The sequence below is a fragment of the Anguilla anguilla genome, chromosome 10, assembly GCF_013347855.1.
Source record: "Anguilla anguilla isolate fAngAng1 chromosome 10, fAngAng1.pri, whole genome shotgun sequence".
In the NCBI taxonomy this organism is placed as follows: Eukaryota; Metazoa; Chordata; class Actinopteri; order Anguilliformes; family Anguillidae; genus Anguilla; species Anguilla anguilla.
The window spans coordinates 33,051,419-33,069,392 of NC_049210.1; the positions used below are offsets into that span (position 1 = coordinate 33,051,419).

The 17,974-nt window shown below is 44.8% G+C and overlaps 1 protein-coding gene across 3 annotated transcripts in view; it reads left to right on the forward strand.

Annotated features, from left to right (window-relative positions):
- Positions 1–17,974, forward strand: part of rasgrf2b (Ras protein-specific guanine nucleotide-releasing factor 2b) — a 69,972-nt gene that overhangs the window by 29,662 nt on the left and 22,336 nt on the right. For 2 of the 3 annotated variants that reach the window (XM_035379591.1, XM_035379592.1), the window contains exons 4-14: positions 4,365–4,454; positions 5,829–6,082; positions 6,265–6,344; positions 7,275–7,468; positions 7,996–8,105; positions 8,420–8,538; positions 10,248–10,408; positions 12,303–12,369; positions 13,126–13,262; positions 15,018–15,100; positions 16,364–16,612. In XM_035379591.1, the coding sequence (XP_035235482.1) occupies positions 4,365–4,454; positions 5,829–6,082; positions 6,265–6,344; positions 7,275–7,468; positions 7,996–8,105; positions 8,420–8,538; positions 10,248–10,408; positions 12,303–12,369; positions 13,126–13,262; positions 15,018–15,100; positions 16,364–16,612 (1,544 nt within the window). The remainder of the gene's footprint in view (positions 1–4,364; positions 4,455–5,828; positions 6,083–6,264; positions 6,345–7,274; positions 7,469–7,995; positions 8,106–8,419; positions 8,539–10,247; positions 10,409–12,302; positions 12,370–13,125; positions 13,263–15,017; positions 15,101–16,363; positions 16,613–17,974) is intronic. The other variant, XM_035379593.1, reaches the window with a different exon arrangement.

The window sequence follows — 17,974 nt, forward strand, 5'->3', positions numbered from 1 at the left end:
TTTGTTCATTGAAAACATAGGCAACCTAGAGGCTGCAGTGCAGGTTCTGTTCACATCAGTGGACTAAAAAGTGTCACAGGTTAAATAAAAAAGCACTTCCTGTTATTGTTCCCAGCGAACAAAATGTCCTAAAGTTTAGGTTTCATGCTTCTTTGTACGATAATACCAATCTCCCCCCACCCTCTTTGAAATTGTAAATGGCATGCTTTTTAGTTTTTCAGTCGAGGATCTAGACCTCAGCCATTGAGATATTTCTGTCTGCGAGGAGTTGCTCTTATCTGACCGTCTGAATGTATTATCTTAAAAAAAAACTTTCGCGCCAACCCTTTCAACCTTTGAAGGTCTCAGACGAAGTGTTTACTTCTGACATTCTCTATGAAAATCATGACCTTTCTTTATTTGATTTTATTCATGACTTTCTTGTCTGCCGTCGCGAGGCCTTGCAAAAACCCCTGCTTTAATGTAAGCGGCAGGTGTCGACAGTCTGATTGTGTACCGGAGGAAAGTTTAGCGTCTAATGCGCCGTGTATGAGTTGCGTAAGTGAGCCAAACAGCTCTGCAAGAGGCTTTTAATTTTTTTCTGTCGCTGAAAGGATAGTCGCATGAAAAAAAAATTAAATGATGCTCGTCGATAATCCATTACTGACTTCTTAGAAAAGCAAAAGAGCCTTTTATCACTGTTTCTTTTAAATAGAGAGCATAAAGTGCATTGCTGCTGTAGCTTTGAAACCAGTGAATGTACACGTTCCATATTCCTGTGTATATGCGTTTGTTTGCACTCGCAGAAAGTGCAAACATTCATGTTAAACTCAGACAGAGTTCATATGAATCCAAGAGGGACAGTTGATTTAAAATGTGCCACACTAGCATTTGTTTAAAGCAGTACATATTGCTGTACAGTTTTATAGGTCTGATGTATTTGTAATACTATGTATGATGTATGATGTAATAATAATCAGTAATCTGTCTACCTCACAAAGTACATGCAATACAGTATGCTTTCTGATGTCCTGAGTCCTTTTTGCTCTGCTTTTGCTTTTGAAGGCTATTTGCTCATATAAAATTGAACTAATTTTGTGTGTTGATGGAGAGTTCTGATCTGTTGCAGTACACACAGTGCTTAATAGAGGATTATGAATAAATTTATATTCCTTACACTACAAAAATACATAATTGTATATTAATTAATGTAATGCAATACATTAAATTAATGAATCTGAATATATGGAAGCACTTCAAATATATTTTCAGTAAATGGCCGTATATTATCATTTTTGCATAAAATTATATTTGCTTTACAGCAGTTTGAAAAAGAAATCTCTTACTGTCTGAATATTTTGAGATATATTCCATTTCCAGAAAGTACCTGCACTGTCTGAATTAAAAACCCATTTGTGCAGTGGGACTATAGAACTCAACCGACAGTCGGCCAGAAAAGTCCATTATGTCATGTGAACCCAACATGAAAAAGGAAGATAAAATGCAAGGTCTGCACTGTTCACTACACACTCAATCACTAATGTTTTCTCTCTTTATTATTATTTTTTTTTTTACTTTGTATGTGCCTTGTCAATGTTTTCCATAGCTGTATAGTGCACTTTTATGAAGCATTTTGAGAACACTTATTGTGAGATCCTGGGAGAGTCCTCATTTGTCTTGTTTACTCTAGAATTGACTCACCTATGATGTGATCTCCCGCTCACGCTGAGGTGCAAGTTTGCCAGGGTTCCATCAAAAACACACATGAAATATTAGATGTCGGCAATCTGTAACAGTAACAGTTTCATAGCAAAAAATAAAAATAAAAATGGAAAAGTGAGGTGGGAAGAAATTTCCGTCTCACTATGAAAAGTGTTTATTCTTATTTTTTCATTTTCAAAACAACCCTTGAGATTTGCAAAAGTAAACAACACATGACATAAAAGGGTGTGGCGATAAGGGAGGTTTGATGTCGTTCAACTTATAACTTTAACCATGTTTTAAGATCCCCCTGGCTACCCATGGGATAGGCCTCCATCTTTTATTCCTCCCCGCCCTGAATTTTCAACAGGGGGTCCACAGACCCCTGGGCGTCCTAAAAAGTACTTTAGGGGGTCCTGGGCCAGACTTGATGTTGGATCACCATGTCCTGATTAGAGAGAATAATTCAAAATATAAACCTTCCTTTTTTAAATGTAGGCCTATTAAACTTTTAATGGGGTCTCCTGAATGCCTTTGAGTCTGGGTGGGGTCCTTGGATTAGAAAATCTTGAAAACCTCCTGCTCTACAGGGTGCTGAGGTACATTAAATCCGTGATTTGCCTTCGCATAATTAATATGGGACACTGTCTCAAAGCCGTCTGCAGTCAAGGACTGACAACTGGAGATTGTCAGTGGGGAGGAAGTGATGTCGTTATCTAGCGTGGAAGTCATGACAACTTCGGATATAGCACCACTCTGCTCACTCTGCGGTTATTGCTGAGTTTAATCGCTGGCCTGGGTCATGAACACCCATATGTGTGCGTGGCAGGGTGGGTGAACCTGTGCAAGCGAGAATGAGCACGCACATGTGTGTGTGTGTGTGTGTGTGTGCATCTGTGCGTGCAGGTATTTATGTTCTATGAAGAAAAAGGAAGGTCTCTCGAACTCCATAAAACAGAAACTGGAACGACAGTTGACAGAAATACAGGAAACGTATTCTGGATACAGTGGAGTTAATCTTAACCCTGCTATGTGGACTGAATGTCTTTTGTCTTTAAATTCCTGTTTCCATACATTGTTTTCTGAGGTGGAAAACAGGCATGTGTATTCTGAAATAATATGATTCGATCGGTGTCGGGTTCCCTAAATCAACCAGTCTGCCCATCAATAGGAGTTCCAGTTCCCGGGCCGGAAAGTTTATTATATTGTTAATCATGTCTCCTTGCTCGGAATAGCTCTCAGTCGCCCACTCCCGGCTGCTATTCTATAATTGAGTACTATGTCGATCAGTAATGACGAGCTGTCGCTTATGCTTGTGATGTGCATTGTCCTTATGATAAGTTGACTGAAACTATTTGGGCGGTAGGCATGGTTGATGGGCTAGTGTTTGAGACTTGCGTGGGTAATCCTACAGTGTGTGTGCGTGTGCGTGTGTGTGCGTGTTTGCGCATGTGTGTGTGTGTGTGTGTGTGTGTGTGTGTGCATGCGTGTTATGGGGTGAGTAGCAGTGCAAGTATGTGTGTGAGTAATAAGGAGCATAAATGTCTGAATGGGTTAGTGGGCAGGTGGGCTAGCGTGCGAGCATGCAGGTGCGTGCTTTTCATTCTCTGGTGCCTTCAACCGCGCAAAAAACAGGCAATGCAGTCTGGGAACATAAGGCGGAGGGGAAACGAAAATAATGGACCAGAGCTCCTTTTAACTAAATATTGATGCCATTGCTGGGATTCCAACGGCTTAATGCATCCAAGGACGACAAGCACACCTGCGAGCAAGCTGAATTACGCTCGCACTCTCTGAACTTAAAGAGGAGGTGGAAGCAGAAAGCCCGCTCAAATCCCCATCACCTTTCTCGACTGAAGAGGGTGCATGCGTCTGTCTTCTTTAGGCCAGAGTCTTGCTGTTGCTACATCTCGAAAGGCTGCATGGTGTATCTCTAACTCATGCTTATTTTCACGCGTTAAAAAAATACTGGTGAACGTAGAAAACCGTATGAATTTTGATCTTGGGGTAGAATTACCCTGTAATTTAATCATTGATGTGGTAATTTTTATTCTTCGTTCCTTGTTAGTGTGAGTTGTAGAGCCAGTGATCTTAGGGAATATTTATTACACAGAGAATGGAAAAATGTCTTTATTGGTTGAACATGCGCTGATATATAATTGTCTACTCATCGATGCATTACACTGGGCACATCTTATCTTATTTGGTCTTATGAAGTTTTTGAGAATTAATTCTTCTTTATCAGCGGATTCAGCCTTTCCCTCTAAATGAAACCCATATCTATTTGTGGAAAGGGGAAAAAGAAATCAGAACATCCATCACATTTCTCAAGATGATTTAAGCTCTGTGGTCTTTGCTCATGGAAGCTAGCTGCTGAATTTGAACTCCTGTTGATCAGAAGACAGTTGGCCATTGATATCGCCTGATTGTTTTTCATTGTCCTGAAGAGTCTGGGTTTGAGCAATGTCACAATGGACACAATAACAGACTCAAGAACAAGGTGATTCCAAATATGCTATAGAAAGCAAGAATCTTAATTCCATTTTATTTCTCCCTTTGTTTTGGAATGAAGATGCCAGACGTATGACTGGTCATAACTCAGCTGTCAGAGATAAGGCCATTTGTGTTCAGAAAGAATGGGTTTCTACAATGAAATATGTATGTGTGTTTTATCTTTCCTGCAGATCATAGCTCTGAATAAAACAAAGGAAAGGATGCGGCCATACCACATAAATCATGAGGAAGAAGACCCTGACATTAAAAAGATAAAGAAGGTATGCCGGGGCCTGTGATTGGTGCATCTCCAAAGGGGCGGGATTAGCACACCGGCCCCCTGAGCGCTGCAGCCACAGACAACCGAATGCTAAGTCAGTTAATGCTAATAACACGGGAAGGCAAGCAATGAAAACTCCCAGTGTTAAATGAACTCTGACAGAGTTCATTTGAGTAAACAGTGAGCATACATGCACTATTAAAGGAACAAACATTCTATAAATTTGATTTTCAACTGGGTTTATATCGCACTGTTTGATTGGATCGATTGACTTACAACTAAAACTTTTAGATCATATGGCAAAGTCATGCATGTAGGCAGATCCTTGCCGACAACCGAATGTTTTGTCCCTGTTGACTGTGCGTTATGTGCCAATCATGTTCCATTCCAGTCTTAGGCCACTCCCACAGATGGGATTCAGAGCCTCTTCATGTGTTGGTACGTAATGCAGTGTATCAGCATATTTATGACTGGTTTGCACTGGTTTCAACTGGCTTCACTCAGACCTCTCTTCAGTCTAACTGGAATGTGTATTGCCTGTAGATTGTGATAATGCATTTAAACCAGTGTACAATTTTACTGATAATGTTTTTAGTTTACACCAGTCACCACTGGGCTTATGGTGTTGGGTAAGTTTGATAAAAAAAGTATTATTTGTTTAAATGTGTCACACAAAGTTAAAGACAAAGTGCATTGTGCCAGGATTGGCCAGAAGGATCTGCCTACATGCATTACTTTGCCATATGATCAAAAAGTTTGTTTGGTAAGTTCATCGATCCATTCACACAGTGCAATGTAACCCAGTTGAAAATCAAATGTATAGAATATTTGTTCCTTTAGTAGTGCATGTATGCTCACTGTTTACTCAAATTAACTGTGTCAGAGTTAATTTAACACTTGGAGTTTTCATTGCTTGCCTTCCCATGTTATTAGCATTGACTGACTTACCTATCATTACCTAGTATGTACTGCCTGTTAATAGCCTGTTTATAAGTACTTTATAAACAGCTGAAGGAAAGGCTCGGTTGCACCTGCAATGACGTCCTAGCATCTGCACAGCTGCTGGTGGCCCTGCAGTTGTGAGGTCTCAACATCTGCGCAGTTGCTGGTGGTCCTGTTGTTGTGAGGTCCCAACTTCTGCGCAGCTGCTGGTGGTCCTATTGTTGTGAGGTCCCAACATCTGTGCAGTTGCAGTAGTCCTGCAGTTCTCAGGGATTGTATCTTTAATGCTGGTGCCTGGGTCTGGGGATCTCTGAGGGTTCTGCACATGTGTGAGTGTGTGTGAGTGTGTGTATGTGTGCACGTGCGTGCGTGTGTGTGTGCGCGTGTGTGTGTAACTGAAGCAGTGGGCTGTTCCTGTGCTCTCTCCCTGCAGGTGCAGAGCTTCATGCGCGGTTGGCTGTGCAGGCGGAAGTGGAAGATCATTGTTCAGGACTATATCTGCTCTCCCCACGCAGAGAGCATGAGGAAGAGGAACCAGATCGTCTTCAACATGGTGGAGGCCGAGTCCGAGTACGTCCACCAGCTCTCCATCCTGGTCAACTGCTTCCTGCGGCCACTGCGCATGGCCGCCAGCTCCAAGAAACCGCCCATCAGTCACGATGATGTCAGCAGCATCTTCCTCAACAGGTGTGTGTGTGTGTGTGTGTAGGTGCGTGTGTGTTTGCGCATGTGTGTGATTGTGTTGGCCCAGGTATATGCTGTGTACTTGCAGGGATGTGCTTTTTGTGTCCATTATTTATGTTGTTTTGCTACCAGTATTGAACTGATTTTGTTATTTTGTCCGTCTGTATGTTTTTGTTCTTTTTTAGTGAGACCATAATGTTCCTCCATGAGATATTCCACCAAGGCCTTAAGGCGAGGATAGCTAACTGGCCGACATTAGTTTTAGGTGAGTTTCTCTAAAACACAGTCTGGGTGCACGCTTCAACTGCTCTCAGCTTCAGATGGTATTCACAACAAACACTATTCACCACAGACACTGTTCACCTCAGATACTATTCCCAACTGACACTGTTCACCACAGACTGTTCACCTCAGATACTGTTCACTACAGACACTGTTCACCACAGACACTGTTCCCCTCAGGTGCTATTCACAACAGGTACTGTTCGCAACAGATATTAATCACCTCAGACAATATTCATAACAGACACTGTTCCCCACAGACACTGTTCACCTCAGATGCTATTCACAACAGACACTGTTCACCACAGACACTGTACACCACAAATGCTATTCACAACAGACACTCTTCACCACAGAAGTTGTTAATCAAGACTATTGACTAACAGGCGCTGTTGTTCACAGTCACTGTACACTGCAGTCACTGTTAACCACAGACATTGTTAACCACTGACACTGTTAACCTCTGACTGACAACAGTCATTGCTGCTGCTGTTCATGACACTGTTAGATGCAGTGAGTTTTTCACTACCGGTGCTGTTGACCACAGACATTGCTCACCACACACCAAAGCGGCTGTTCTGACAGCCAGGAAAAATCCTCACTCAGCTGCTGCCCGGCCGTCTCTGCAAACAAGTCCACCGATCTCTCCCCCACCCGACCCTATCTCACTGACCACAGCCGCAGAACCTGTGCTCACGCAGCTTTCTCCACAATGGCGCCCAGAACAAAGCCGGTCGTAATTCAGTTCAAGAAGGGCGCTGCATCTACAGATGTGGGTCAGATAAGCATTTCCCAGGTTACCTCCAAAATGCTGATTGGTGTAAAGAAGAAAACGGCAGGGTCATGTTGAGGTCACGCCCGTTCTCTCTCTCCCTCTCTCCCTCCCTCCCTCTCTGACGTCTCCGCGTCGCAGCCGACCTCTTCGACATCCTGCTGCCCATGCTGAACATCTACCAGGAGTTTGTGCGCAACCACCAGTACAGCCTGCAGGTGCTGGCCAACTGCAAGCAGAACCGCGACTTCGACAAGCTGCTGAAGCAGTACGAGTCCAACGCAGCCTGCGAGGGGAGGATGCTGGAGACCTTCCTCACCTACCCCATGTTCCAGGTGTGTCCCACACCTGTGCTACACCTACCAGTTGCCTAGGTTGATATGGTACAACCCACTCATCTCTTCTGGAATATATTATAAGTAATACTGTTGATCTGTGGCCAGGATCACTTTGTTGCTGTACGGTTGGGGTAAAATCTACGCTTCAGACTTCATCGACATTATTGAATGTGCCTTGTTTTTTAATTCAGGCACGGTTCATAGAAGGACAAATCATCATAAACATAAGCTCAAAAAATGGTGTTTGAGATCGAAAACTTCACTTGCATTCATTTGTAAATCTAATAAGTTTATAAATCAATAATGATTCAGACCAGGCCAGTACATGTTTATATTATATGTCAGTAATATGTTTATATTATTTAGGAAACCAAATGAGGATCAGCTTGTTTGATTTCAGTGCAGATTTCAGGAGGGCCTTGGTGCTCTGCTCATCTCTCTCTCTCTCTCATTGTCCCTTTGTCTCCCTCTTTCTCCCTCTTTCATTTACACTCTCTCTCTCTCTCTCTCTCTCGACGGGACAGATTCCTCGCTACATCATCACCCTCCATGAGCTGCTGGCCCACACCCCTCATGAGCACGTGGAGCGAAAGAGCCTGGAGTTCGCCAAGTCCAAGCTGGAAGAGCTGTCCAGGTGAGGGCGGGGTCAAGGGGCGTGGTAGCATTATCCTGCTGCAGTGTAGAGAACCGTTAGAGCAGTCAAAATATAATGGATTACGGCCTATACAATGATGACTGTCCTATGATCAGAGCAATTATTATTGATTTTGGAGCAGTCGGTGCTTCTGGGAGATGGTTTCTGGGTGGAGAATGAGTGTAAGGGAAGCGTGTCCTAATAGTTGAGATAAAAGGGTGAGGGTGTGGCCAAGCTGAAAGGCGGAGCCCTACAGTTGAGAGTGGGGGGGGCATAGCAGCGTCGCTGGCATCAGTATGATGTTGTCTCCACAGGGTCATGCACGATGAGGTGAGTGACACGGAGAACATTCGTAAGAACCTGGCCATCGAGCGCATGATTGTGGAGGGCTGCGACATCCTGCTGGACACCAGCCAGACCTTTGTGCGCCAAGGTGAGTGTGTGTGGCTCCACCCACATCCAACTGACCTCACAGACTCCTCCTGTTTTTTCAGGCCCTGTCTCCACCCACTAACTCACACAGAGGTGCGCCATGGGCAAAGTAGTTTTATTGTGTGGAGACTGGCCATTTTGGTCAGTGAATTATACATTTGTATTACAGAGGAAGAATCTACATAAAAGACTGAGAAGCTGAAAACTTCAGAAGCGCCTCGTGCTTAAAAACCCACACACGATTTTGGGTGATTGCAGGGCAGACAGAGAACTTCTCAAATTCACATAAAATTGAGTTCATCTTCTCAGTAATCATTGCTAAAAAAGCAGATGTTTTATTTTTTAAATGCAGAGGCGCTGTCGATATTACATTTGAATTGTGTTGCGTTTCGTCAGGAGCACCATGAGTCATTAACACATGCAAATGAAGAGACAGCGTATAAATTTGCCACAGAGGAGAGGCATGAACTCATGGGTATTATGATGCCTGTGTGCTCTCCGTCATCAGTCTGTCTCTCTCTGGTTCTCTCTCTATACTTGCCTCGCTGTCTCTGTTCATCTTTACGTGTCTGTGAGACATGTCTGTCTTTATGCCTGTCACACCGAGTGAGGTACCCCACCTAACGTAGATAGCTGAATAGTGATAGCTGAAATGAGTGACCGCGTACAACAGTAAGAAGGCAGATTCGATTATAGCTTAATTAATTCCATTATGTTGAACGTAATAGTGGTTTTATCATTGAAACTTAAAATTAGAAAATTCTAGAGTCTTGAAAAAGTCCTTATTGTTGCCAGCCAACTTACAGTGTTACTTACAGGTCAAACAGAAAACAAGCCAACTCTGCATCGCTTTTAAACCCCTTGGCGAACTTCAGCTGACGCCACTTAAGAAAAGCAATTCAAAGGATAACTCTTGAACGAGCCCTGTCGGCTTGTCTTTTTGCATCGCTGTATCTGGATGTGTTTGCTAGCTAGCTCTGCATCCACACCCACCACCCCCTACACAGAAAACACCCTCCAGAAATATCCCAAACAAATTTTAGAATAGCAAGTACAGGAAAAGGTGTGTGAATTCAGCAAAAACGCGTAAATAAGGAGATTGAAAGTGCATCATAGATATGCCTTGGTATGGTTATTTTATTATATTTTCAAGGCAAAAATCCTGCATAGTATGCCATTAAGGTCTCTGTGTGTCATGTGTGTTCCTCTCTTTCTGTGTTAGCCTTCTCTGTACTCTATATGTGCATGTCCATCTCTCTGACATACTCCATTCATTTATCTTTACAAAATTCTAATTTAAATTAACTTTACTGGCTTGAGAATGAGCAGGATCTCACCCCTCTGTCCAAGCTACAGTTTGAAGATCAAGAAGCCAGATACTGAACCAGAGAAAGTAACTGTATCTCCCATTCTCTCCCTCACTCTCTCTTATTCTTTCTCTTTTTCTGCCCCATCTCACCTTCTCTGCTTCCCTCCCTCCATCCCTCCCTGTCTCACCCTTTCTCCATCTATCACTCTCATTCTATCTCTCTATCTCTTCCCCGTCTCTCTCTATCTGCTTCCCTCTTCCTCTTCCACCCCTTTCATTTGCTCTCTCCCTCTTTCCCCCCTTCTCTCACTGTTTCTCCCATTCTCACACCGCCCTTCCTCTCTCTCTCCCCCTCTCGCTCTCTGTCTCTCTCTCTTTCTCTCTCTCCCCCTCCCTCTCAGGCTCTCTGATCCAGTTGCCCTCAGTGGAGAGGGGAAAGCTCAGTAAAGTGCGGCTGGGCTCTCTCTCCCTGAAGAAGGAGGGCGAGCGACAGTGTTTCCTCTTCACCAAACACTTCCTCATCTGCACCCGCAGCTCCGGGGGCAAACTGCACCTGCTCAAAGTGAGTGAGCCTCACCATCGTCATGGCAGCAGCCGCACTTACTGACTTCCTAATCCTAACCCTGAACCCCGTTTCTCACCCTAGCAATCATCTTCAATATGTGATTTTTATGTTCAAATGGATGAAAAAAAATGGAACATAACTGATTCAGTGAAAGAATAGCAAGGAAATTGTGTGAAGTCATTCATTGTGAAAATGTATCTCACTGAAAAAATCTAAATATATGAGGCTATAGTCCTACAACCAAAAAGTGAAAAAAATTGGTATTCCAAAATCAAAGACTGCCTGAACTAATCCTTTTTTTGCTTCTGAACATAATCCTAATTCTGTGTCAGGCCTAACACTTACAGTACTTATAAGCCTAATTCTTTCCCTAAGCCCCTAAATCACTTTTTTGATGGAATTGGGCACGTGTAGTGTAGGCCAGTTCAGGTTTGGTTCCTGGTACCCTCAGCCCTAACATGTCTGCCAAATTTCAGCGGGTCATAAAGGGATCATGTTTTTTTTATAGTCTGCAATGTCTTACATGCCTGTGACCCCCCCCCCCCCCCGGCCCCCCAGCTATACTGCTTTGATTTATTTTGCCTCGCTCAGCGCTCTGGGCTACCCATGTTGAATCCGTTCGGTAATCCGGGTCCAGCCCACAAAACCCATCCTGAAATTGGTAAAGCAAAGCCGCACGCTGCTCCTTCCTTTATGACATCCCACCGTTCTCTCTCTGCTCGGATCTAACAAAACGAAACGCTCCGAGCGCAATCAATTCCGACAAAGTGCATTCCACTCCGATGGAGTGAATTCGATCCCTCTCGGCGCCTCGTGAACTCCATTCGTTTCGCGCGGAGAGTTTAGCCGCAGGGTTGACACCTCTTCCCCATCTGGCTTGCTTCCGTGACGCGCCCCCGATCCCTGGCCCCTACCGAGAACGGGGCTCTCGGTTCCGACCGCCCCCGCCGCGACCGGGGAGGCTGCGCCTCGCCACGGTACCGCGGGGGAAAATTCAGAGCAAATTACCGACTTTGAAGCGAGCGTTTCTCTTTTCAACAAGCGAGAACAAAAACGAGGGAGCGAGAGATTTCAGAGCATCGGGAAAATTATTTTTCGATGCCTCCGCGGGCTCCTCGCTCCGCGAACGAGCTCAGTTTCCCCAAAGCGCGATGCTAACGAGTTACTGTATGCTCGCACGTGTACCTCGCTGAAGAAAAGTCCCACTCACTCCAATCCACTTATTCTTAATTGCCCTTTTTGAAGGGTAAAACTGTTGAAAGAGCACTTTTAGTACTTTTAGAGGCACAAACAGGCCTTGGTTTTGATCTGACGGTAAAAGAAACTCCTACGCCCTGCTTGCTGCCGTCTTACTACGGTCACCTCAACCATATTTTCTGGGGCCCTGCTGTGCGCACTCAGAATGTGCCAAGGTAGAAATAACGATAAAGTGAGCTGCAATGAAACAGGTAAAGGAGAATTACCCACGTTCAGTGATTGAATGAGTTTGCCTCATTCCTTACTGCAGTACAAATGAAAAGGAATTAGCTTAAGTTTTGTCGATGGAGATTGTTCAAAGCAAAAAAAATTTTTCTCTCGCATACAAAAGCTACAAAAACCCATAATGCATTTCTTTCTCTCTGGGCTGCGACAATGTAAAAACCTTGTATTGTAGTCTGAGAAAATGAGGCAGTGGAAATGGGGTAGTGGTAGTGGCATGATGCAGTGGACATCATTTGGAGGCTGCAGGTTCAAATCCTGCTGTGTGAGGCTCTTTGCCTGAATATGCAGCTGTGTGAATGGAGAAAGGAGAGGGAACTGACTTGTTTCTGGTGATGACATTAATCTCTTCCTTCCTGCTCTGTCTCTGTCTCTTTCACTGTCCTCCTCCTGCCCCTCCCCAACCTTGCAGCAAGGAGGGGTCCTCTCGCTTATTGAGTGCACCCTCATTGAAGAGCCAGATGCCAGCGATGAAGAGTGTGAGTGCGAACCTTCCTTCTTCGCAGATGCCCTGACTGACACCTGGGCCTTTACACAGGCCACTGGGATGCAAGGTTCCTCCCATTTCATGATGAGGGTTAATTAACTGCCAAATACCGGGCCAAAGATGAAGTGCTAAGCACCATTCTCTAAATGCCATCGGCGCTGATGTCATTGATCGATTAGCCCCTTTACTGCCAGCGAGGGTCGTTAGTTATCTTAACATGGCCTTTGAGTGGGTCTTAATGCTTTAGGGTTAATGATGGTGGGTAGTTTTTTTTATTTATATCTCAGAACCCTTGCGGCCTTTGAGGTAGTTGTTGAACTCTGGAATGGTTACTGCGTCATGGGTTGGTTCTCACGCTCCCTGAAGCAACTGGCAGTAAAGGACAAGAACCTTTTCAAACTCAGCCTGGTTATTCGCCAGGGTATCTGGAACGCTCAGAAAAGCGAGAGCTTTGTGCTTCAGTGATGACGCTTAGTTTCTCTGGACATTTTCACTCCGCTTTTCCTGTTTTGGAGGGGGGGGGGGCTTCTTTCTTTCAACCATCTGTTCAGAGCTGTTCTGCTCCCTCAAGATTTCCTGTGTCACGGAGAGCTGCACAGGTTATTTATCAAACCGGAATATGAAAAAAGAAGGGAGGGAGAGAGGGAGTAATTCGGTTAGCTTCTCGCACATCTGCAGCTGAAGACTGTCTGAAAGACCTGCCAAAAATGGGTCCTAGCCTAGCGTCTCCTCTCTGCTGCCCCTTCAGCCAAGACCACAGGACAGGTGTTCGGCCACCTGGACTTCAAGATGGTGGTGGAGCCCTCGGATGGGCCGTCCTTCACGGTGGTGCTGCTGGCCCCCTCGCGACAGGAGAAGGCCGCCTGGACCAGCGACATCAGCCAGGTGAGGGGCACACCTGGGCAGACCTCACAGGCCACCGTAGGACCTAAACGCTTATGCATCAGGATGGAGCAGGAGGGACTGGCCCATGCATTCCCACTGAAGTCTGAGGACATTAAGCACCTGATTTGCTAAGACCTTTATTACGTGCAAAACCTTTTAGCACATGCCAAACTAGTAACACAACCAATGACTGGTGCAAAACAAATGCCACGACCAATCATTATTGATGTTATTGGTTTTGTGCGTGTTAAAAGGTTTTGCAGGAGTGTAATAGGCTCACAATGATGAAAACAGGCCATTCAGCTCTTCTGGGGCTCACCATTACACATTCATCACCTACAGTGTACAGCAGGAATGTCAAACTCAAAGTCCGGGGAGGCTGCAGTATCTGAAGGCTAGTCTCCTTTCAATCAGCTGTTGATTTAGATCCTAGAAACAGGGTTTATGAACTCTAGCAAGTCAAAGACTTAAGTAATGAATCAGCGATTCTGAAACTCACCATGAACTGGTAGATACTGAGTATCTCCAGCACTGAAGTCTGACAGCCCTTGTCTAGTATCCAGCACTGATGTTTTTTCATGAAGGGAAGTGCACCCCCCACACCACCACCAACCCCTCCTTCCCCCCCCTCCCCCCCCCTCCCCAATTCAAGGCACAATAGCCAGGATATGCCATCAGGGACAGGAAGTGTAGCGTGCTAAGGCTTGTGGGAAAAGTCGAGGCTAGCCAGCGCAGCTGCTCGGCGCAGACAGGTTGTCGCGTCAGGGGAGGCGTTCTGAGACAGGGCGGTTATGCGTTCGTTTGTTAGCGGTTCGGTCCGCCAGCTGAGGACGGCAGGAGGACGTGTCTGAGCGGAATCTCTGTGCGTCTGAGGAGAGGAAAGAGGACACAGCACATATCTGGGCCCTGTGTTTGTACTGTCTGAGCACATTGCATTCTGCCTCACTGACATTTATTTATTTACTTAGTTTCGGAGGCTATTCAGAATAGTTTAGAGGGGTGTGTGTGTGTGTATGGGGTTATGTGTTTATTGAAGTGTGTGTGTGTGTGTGTGTGCTTGTGTGGAGGGGAATAGTGGGGGAATGGAGATTGTCAGCAGACACTGTATCTCCTCCTTCGGAGCTGTTGGATACTCTCTGATTTTGCTATTTTATTTTATTTGATACTTGGCTGTTTTTTCTTCAAGAGATCTTTCCCCAGGGTCAGTTTTGGTAAAAACCAGCAGGGAATCTTCTCAGGAGTATACAGGAATGCACACACACACACACACACGGTCACACACACACACACACACACACACACACAGATGTGCGCATACACACACACACACACACACACACACACATGAAACTTACAGAAAGCCCACATGCTCACCTTCTCAGCTTTTCTGCAACAGGTAGCATAATAATAAACCTCTCCCTGCTTAAATCCAAAAACAAATTCAAATATTTTTCTGATTCATTTTATTTATTTGCATTACAGAACAGCTTGTGTTGCTAAATCTCTCTCTCTCTCTCTCTCTGTTATCAGTTTCAATTAAAAAATACTTTATTTGCATGACTGGATAAAACAAAATTGCCAAACCAACTGACGACAGAACAGAAGCAAGATAAGCAGAATTAATGCAGCAGAAATAACATAATTAAAATTTAAAAGGAATGAAGGGGAAACACGTTTGATTATAAACACTGGTAATTACACCAGTTGTAGTACAAAAAAAGTAATAACCATAATAATCCCTCTCTCACTCTCCAGTGTATCGACAACATCCGCTGTAATGGCCTGATGACCAGTGTGTTCGAGGAGAACTCCAAAGTCACCGTGCCTCACATGATCAAGTAAGTCCCATTGGAGTTGTCGGTGGGGGGGGGAATCTCCAGGTCTGCCTTCCCCTTTGTGTTTCACACGTACCCACATTATGCTCTCCTTATCCTGGGGCTGTGGTCAGGTCAGGGTGTTCTATCTCTCTCTCTCTCTCTGTCTCAGCCACAGAGGACTTAGAGCAAGGCCTTCATTTGCCATACTCAGCCACGCTCCTCGACAGAAAGGGATCCCCTCCCGCTAGGCAAACAGCGGTTTTGAGTTTTAACAAAAACGCAAGTCTTTATTTGGGTCTTAAAGACGGGATACAGCCGCAATTTGTTTTTGTTTGGGAATTCAGGTAGCTGAAAGAAACGGGATGAGGAGAAGCAGCTTTTCCCTCATTTCAAATGAAGCTTCCCTCGATGTAACAGATGTAACAATGTCTTGTGTCCGTTTTGTGTTGAACATAAAGCTTTGGTCTCTACCCCTGATTCGGTTCATAAGTGTGGGTTATATCTGTGCATTCGCTCAGGGTGTCCCGGAAGAAAGAGGGCAAGGAGCATTGTCCTCATTTCACCTAAATTTTTTCTCAGTGTAACATGGCTGCACCCTCATCCTGTTTTAATTTCTTGTTTATATGCAGAAAAAGTTCTGGGTTAAATCATCCCTGACCGAGTGCACTCGCTTGTTCTCTGTTAGAGTTTAACTTTGTGCCGTTCATAAGTATTGAGCAGACCTGGCTCACATATGTATTTGAAATGCATAAACTTTTCAGGTGCTGATAAAATCTTAAACCCCCCTGATAATTTTAAAATTAACTTCGCTAATCAATCACGTGAAATAATTATTTTATTCTGAAAGAAGTTAAAATGGTCACATTGCCATTTGCAGGCATTTTACAGATGTCTAAAGTATTTCAGATAATTGTTTGACCCAGGTCTGACGCTGAGTCATTGTTCCACCCGCATCACCCCCATTAGACCCTCAAAATAAAGGTGGATAACTTTGCTGAAGCTCTCTCACTCTGCAGTAAAACTGAGTCATGTGTACTCTGTTTGAATTGAACTAACACTGGATGTTTTACTGTGTAGCCATCAGAACTGGGTCGAATACAGATTTATTTTGGATTCAAATGCATTTCTGTGCTCTGTTGATCTTGCCTGGTGTAATTGAGCCTACCAATATGATAAGAAGAATGCACCAGACAAAATCAGTAAAGCGTAGAAAAGTATTTAAATCCGAAACAAATATGTATTTGATCCATGTCGGGTAGCCACCTAATTTTCCCTCTTTGACAGATCCGATGCTCGGCTGCACAAAGATGATATAGACATCTGCTTCAGCAAGACGCTCAACTCCTGCAAGGTGCCGCAGATCCGCTACGCCAGCGTGGAGCGGCTCCTGGAGCGGCTGACCGACCTGCGCTTCCTCTCCATCGACTTCCTCAACACCTTCCTGCACACCTACCGCATCTTCACCACCGCCGCCGTCGTCATGGACAAGCTGGCCGACATCTACAAGAAGCCCTTCACCTCTATCCCCGTCAGGTAGGGTCGCGACCTCTGACCCCAGCTGCGGCTCTTCTGCGGGAAGGAAGCTAAGCGTTGCCCTCCGACTCCCTGGTGGTGTTATTGCATTACTAACAGACCTAATGTACACCTGTTTCAACTGACATCACGCTGTCTGACAGGCATGGGTCAGACTCCCCCTCTCCTTTAACCCTCTTAGGTGTGAGATCACAGATATGTGATTAGAATGTTCTTAACGGAACATTCTAATGCTGATGTAACAGTCACCACTGATAATTGAAAGAAGTTGAGTTCTAGAACACTAACTTTGAATTTAGAAAACAAAGAGTTAACTGAGCATGTGCCCATGTTCCAGACTCACATGGGAATATCCAAACTCTGTCAGCAGTGCAGTAGGGGGTTGTCAAGGAGATGAAAAGCTTATTTACTGGAGTTGGGAGCTGAGCCCAGGTCTTCTGCTCCACACTGGAGTGCTGTAACCACATCTATTATAGCCCAGCTCACACAGTAGTGTGGGGATATTCCAAGTGATATCACCCTGTCTGACAGACACAGACTCAGTGTGCGTGTGTGTGTGTGCGTGTGTAGGTTTGCCTGTCTGTGTATGTGTGTTCCTGAGTGTGCGTCTGTGTGTGTGTGTGTGTAGGTGTGCCTGTGTGTGTGTGTGTGTGTTCGTGTGTGTGTAGGTGTGCCTGTGTGTGTGTGCGTTTGTGTTTGTATTTTGTGAGGTTTAGTTTAAAACCCTGATTTGTGTTTGCCAGACTTACTGGTAGAGCTAAGTGTCCCAATTTGTGTCCCGAAACCAAGCACCAAGAAACTGGTAGATGCTGAACAACTCAAAAAGATGAAAGGAGAGGAAGAGGACCAGATTCTTGTTAACCTGAGGTCCTCTGAGGTTGCTCTCAGATGTACTCCCTTTATGCATACAGTTGGAAATGCTTCAGTGGTTTCTGATTGGAAGGGTTTAACAAAATGCAGTCGGAAAGTATGGTGCCCTATCTCAAAAAGCTCGGCTGTCATCAATTAAATGTTTCTGTCTGTCTCCTCTTTGCTGCATTTCTCATGCCCAGAATTTAATTTTCTGCCTCAAGACGGCCGTGACTCATTGGGTTAGTTACAGAAATGGAGGCGCAGGTGCGATAAGTAGGGGTGTCTTTTGTGTCCCTAAAAAGCAAAAACCCTGTAGCGTGGGTCATTTTCAGTACGCTCTCTTATGTTCTGTTCTGCGCAAGAGGAACTGTGACGGCTAATGCTGGAAGCTGTTTTTCTCTGCCTTGCTCCGTCATTGCGAGTGTGTCAGTAAATGTGTCTCAGGGCTGTCACTGTGACATCATCACCAGCTCTGTTGTGTGATTCGTCTGCCTCTCATCCCCAACCCCT